The following is a 4,756-nucleotide window of genomic DNA, read 5'->3' as shown; positions in this document are numbered from 1 at the left end:
CTTGGCTCCAAAGAAAGAAAGTCAAAGTACACCCATCTGTTCATTCCCCGGAGGAAATAAAGATTCCCCCAAGTAGAAATGTTCGCTTTAGGAACCTTCGTCGTGCCTTCCGCCTGCCACGCGGCCCCTCACCGACGCGTGGTCCCCATCGCACGCCCCCTTGCACAGTCACGCGGCCACCACCTATATAGGGGACTGGCATTGCCCCCTCCAAACCCACCCTTGACACCCCGCTTTATTAAAACGTCTGCCCATTTACATATTCCGGCGAGGCCCCTTCCCCGGCGACGACTGCGACAAGGTACTAGCAGCCACCATGTGCGGCGGACGGCAACTTGCGGACGCCAAGGTTCCCGCGGTGACGCGGAAGGTGATGGCGGCAACGCTGTGGACCGAGAAGAAGAAGCCCCGACGGAGCGACGGTGTGGGGCGGCACTTCACAGGGCTCGGTGGGCGCAGGCGACTCAGGCTGGACGACGACAAGGAGGACTTTGATGCCGAGTTCAAGGAGTTTGAGGCCAACTCCGGGGACTCCGACTTGGAGCTGGGGCCCGGTGGGGTCGCCGAGAAGGATGACGAGGAGGAGGTCGTCGAGATCAAGCCCTTTGCCACCATCAAGAGGCCCCTCTCCCATGGTATCGACCCCGGGTCACTTGGACTAATTTTTAATCTACGTATCCTTACTTTTAGCGATTGACTGTTCTCTACCCTCGTATGAGTTTATTAGCCTCCTCGTATGTTGGGTAAAAGTTTGACCACATAATTAACTAGTATTATTTTATTAATTAAAATCATGATAAAAAATGACCCAAAATACGAGGGGGAGTAGTTACTAGGACGAAGGTAGTAGAAGTAAGGAGTGTTGTTGGAAGGCTATGTTTCGGCCGCGTTACTCATGTTTTTTTTGAGATTTTGGATTGGATGTGCTATCATGGAGTGATTTCGGTGCAGGGTTAGGCTTTTTTTCATTCCGTGTTGTGTTCGGTTGGTAAGTTGTTTCCGACACCGTTCCTTTCTTTTGGAGAAGCGACTTTTGTTGATAGGTTGACGATCTTGTGATTTATACCCGTAATCTTTGATGGTGATCCATAAGTTCACCATTTAGTCAAAAGGGGTAGAAAATCCGCATAAAGGGTTAAATTTCTCCGTTTTGCTTGGTGGCCTTGGCCTCTTGAACTGTTTCCTTGTTAAATGGTTGTAGGTGCGTGTGAGGATTGTTCTAGACTTGGTTCTTTTATCAGTCTAAAGGATTATTCTACTAATCGTTGAATCCGAATTAAAAATATATCCTTGATTCTGCATCGTCTATAATGCAATTTGTAGATTAATAATTGCAGAATGATGTCAAAGGTGTATAACATGAGTTTTGTTTATCAGTACCCTGGATTTTTATTTAGTTGTGATTTTTATTTTATTTGTGGGTGACTGATGATGCGTTCACCTGAATTGACCCATCATGTTTCAGTGTTCATTACGATCAATATATTTTACATATAAATTTATGTCCATGATGAAATTATTTACTTTTTGTGAGAGAAGTTTGTCTATATTGATCCCTCTTACCATTGACATTGATCTTCCATTGCAGATTACTTAAGCACCATGAGTATGACTTGTTTTGATGGTCCTTCAGAAAGGCCAGCAAAAAGGAAGAGAAAGAACCAATTCAAGGGTATCCGCCAACGCCCCTCGGGTAAGTGGGCTGCTGAAATCAGAGATCCTAGCAAGGGTGTCCGTGTTTGGCTTGGTACTTTCAACAGTGCTGAAGAAGCCGCAAGAGCTTATGATGTTCAAGCACTCAGGATCCATGGCAAGAAGGCCAAGGTTAACTTTCCAGAGGAACCGGCAGTTCAGGAACCTAAAGCACCCAAGCCAAGCGCAACACAGGAACCTACCGTCACACCAGCAGTCAACAACCCTGCCAACACAAATGCTTTCATGTACCCATCTGCTGACTTTGCATCAAACCAACCACTTATTCAGCTTGATAACGTGCCATTTGTTCCTACGATGAACTATGTTGCCCCTGTTGAAGCTCTTGCTATGAACATGTACTTTGGCGAGGGAAGCAACATTTTTGGCTGGTCTGACTTGGGCTGGGAGTATGACATCAAGACTCCATATATATCATCCATGGCTCCCGTTTCCACTATTGCTGAAGGAGCAGAATGTGCGCCTGTTCACAGTAACACCTACAACTCAATGGTGCCTCCTGTTATGGAGAACGATGTCGTCGACAACATGGACCTTTGGAACTTTGATGACATGCCCATCTGTGACGAATTTTTCTGAGGGATTCAAATCCCCTGTGTATCGGGACAAAGGGTAAGCCTTCGCAATTTGGATGTTCAGTCTGAGATTGATAATCTTTTCATTACTCTGAACTTTTTGCTCCATGGTTTAGGATAAGACCATGGGAGATTGGGAAGCACCCTATTGTCACCTTCGGCCAGCATATGCTTATGTCCAAGTTTAGATGCAAAAAAGTCGCATCCTAAGTCTCTTTTGTAATCGACCCTTTCCCTAATTGATTGTCTGTGTGGTAGCCATTTATGATGAACCGTTGTCTTTATCATTTGTCAACTTTGATGTCGTTGCTATCATTTCTAAATGTGAACAGCATGAATTTGTGTCCAATTTGCTTTAATCTATGCGTTTGATCACCTTTTCCCTTTAGTTCTGTCTGTTTAATTGGTGATAGAAGTAACCTATATGTATCTAATTTCTGAGCATAAGCTATCCGTTAAATATGGATTCGCCTGGCTGGTTGCACGGTTTCTGCTGAACAGGTGCGGCAGTTTATCTTATGTAGTCCTAAGAAAAATGGGCTTGAGATGAAGACTATAATTTTATCTTCATCTTTCATTTGTGGGTATCCATCTTCACATGTGTGTGCTACTTTGACGGTAAGAGTACAAAGGATAGGCCGTCTATAAGATGTTTGGTCGTTCGTACTTAAGCTCTCTAGCTATCACGTTCATATGGACCGATTATTTCCACTATAATCGATTGTTTGATTTCTTCTGTAAACAAAAGGCCCCAGATTACTTGCCACGAACAACCTCAAAGAACGTCAGTCTTAATCTATACTCTCCACACATCGACCAAGCCCAGCCTAGGCACGAGACCAGACCTGCTGCTGGCCTTGGAGTACAACTTGCGCTGGAAACAAAAACTAGTAGCTAGTAGAAAGCATTACAAGCCATAATCAGCCGTAGAGATCACAAAACAAAACAAAACACACAGCTAGCATTCGACCGGCCGATCGGTCTACTCCTTAATTGTCAAGGACGAGCATGCGGCAAAGCACCCCATCCACAAGTGTTCAGGCGACGCACGAGTTGAGGCCCAGGCACTCCATCCACAGGCTCCTCTTCTGCAGAAACGCGTCATCCGACCAAAGAGAAAGTCAGCTCCGCTTCGAACCATACTGAGCCAATTCAAGTTTGTGGCCGTGCCGTTGGTACGTACCCGTCTTGGCCGGTACCGGCGGGAGGCGAGCTCCGGCGGAGGCACCTGGTACAGGTCCTCGTCGACCGGCCGCACCACCCTGGACGCGGAGGCGGCTCTGGACGTGGCGCGCGCCAGGCCGCCGCCTTCCGGCGCCCTCGCGCGCCTCCCCTGCTTCTCCCGAGCCACGTCGCTCCTCGTCTTCTTGGGCGCCGGCTTGTGCGGAGGCGGCGAGTACTTGAACCACACGTCGCTGCGGTCCTCCGGCTCCGGGGCGTAGCGCTCGGCCGGCGGCTCGTCGTTGCCGTGGCAGTAGTTCCACTCCCCGAACGCCGGCACCTGCCGCCTCCTCGCCTTCTGCAAAACCGAAACCACCAAATGCTTAGTCAGCTGAGTTAGAAACTTCAAACTACTCCTACTCGGCTACTCCGATGACCGATCGATCCTTGTTGGATGGTTCCTGATTCACACATACGCACTTGACACTTACCTCCATTGGGCTTGCGCGGCACAGTAGGTGGAGAAGAAAAGAAGCAAAGCTGGGGCCGGAGGGGGTGAGGTGAGTAGGAGGAGTATTAGCTAAACAGAATGGAATGGGGCCTCCAATGGCTGGACGCTGGTATTTATAGCGAGAATGGGAATGGGAGGAGTAATGCAATGCAACACTAATAGTAATCAGAAGAACGGCTTGGCGACCGGGGGTAGGGTGCAGAGACACGCAGCAGAGGCCGCATCAGCAATGGAAGGACCTTCGCAGAGGCGCAGTGGCTTGCTGTAGCATGCAGCGGTAGGCTGACAACCGACGCAGCAGCAGTGGCCGCTGGCCGGTGTGGTCGCAAGCTTTTACTGCTGCACATGGGGGCGTCGCTTCCTTGCTGCACGATTGCGCCGGGTTCGGGCTGACTTGCAGCCCCTTTGTCGCGCTCCTCTTATTTCGGCATCATTGCAGGGTGATTATCTTGTGTGGAGTATAAACTAAAATATGCTTTCAACGCTGCGCTAGGCAAATATTTTGGACCCCAAGAATTTTTTTTATATTTACAAATATGCTTGCCATTATCAAAAGCTAAAAATTTGCCGGGTTGCAAAATTTTCAATTATCAAAAACAGAAACAAAATCCCAAAATTATAAGAAACGAAATTACCATTAAATTTCCATTGCACTAAAACGATAAGAAAGATTACCAAACGATACGTACAAAAAAGTAGTTCCTTAGCAGTGTATGTTGAAGTCAAAAATGCCATGGCAAAAATGAAGCTTTATTTCCCATGTCAAATAAAGTTAAATTCTCCATGACGATGAAGG

At 47.6% G+C, this 4,756-nt stretch overlaps 2 protein-coding genes across 2 annotated transcripts; one reads left to right on the top strand and one right to left on the bottom strand.

Moving 5' to 3' along the window:
* The first annotated feature begins 234 nt into the window (after positions 1-234).
* On the top strand, positions 235-2,642 carry LOC125524464 (ethylene-responsive transcription factor 1-like). The gene is made up of 3 exons (XM_048689517.1): positions 235-635; positions 1,589-2,325; positions 2,405-2,642. The coding sequence occupies exons 1-2, from the start codon at positions 317-319 to the stop codon at positions 2,290-2,292; spliced, it is 1,023 nt and encodes a 340-aa protein (XP_048545474.1). The 5' UTR covers positions 235-316; the 3' UTR covers positions 2,293-2,325; positions 2,405-2,642.
* A 421-nt stretch (positions 2,643-3,063) lies between these two features.
* On the bottom strand, positions 3,064-4,094 carry LOC125522763. The gene is made up of 3 exons (XM_048687797.1): positions 3,941-4,094; positions 3,472-3,807; positions 3,064-3,376 (listed from the first exon to the last, which is right to left on the bottom strand). Exons 1-3 carry the CDS (start codon positions 3,944-3,946, stop codon positions 3,326-3,328), a joined length of 393 nt encoding a protein of 130 aa, XP_048543754.1. The 5' UTR covers positions 3,947-4,094; the 3' UTR covers positions 3,064-3,325.
* Between the last annotated feature and the right edge of the window lie 662 nt (positions 4,095-4,756).

This window comes from Triticum urartu, chromosome 7, assembly GCF_003073215.2.
Source record: "Triticum urartu cultivar G1812 chromosome 7, Tu2.1, whole genome shotgun sequence".
In the NCBI taxonomy this organism is placed as follows: domain Eukaryota; kingdom Viridiplantae; phylum Streptophyta; class Magnoliopsida; order Poales; family Poaceae; genus Triticum; species Triticum urartu.
This window is presented reverse-complemented; position numbering and strand designations above follow the sequence as displayed.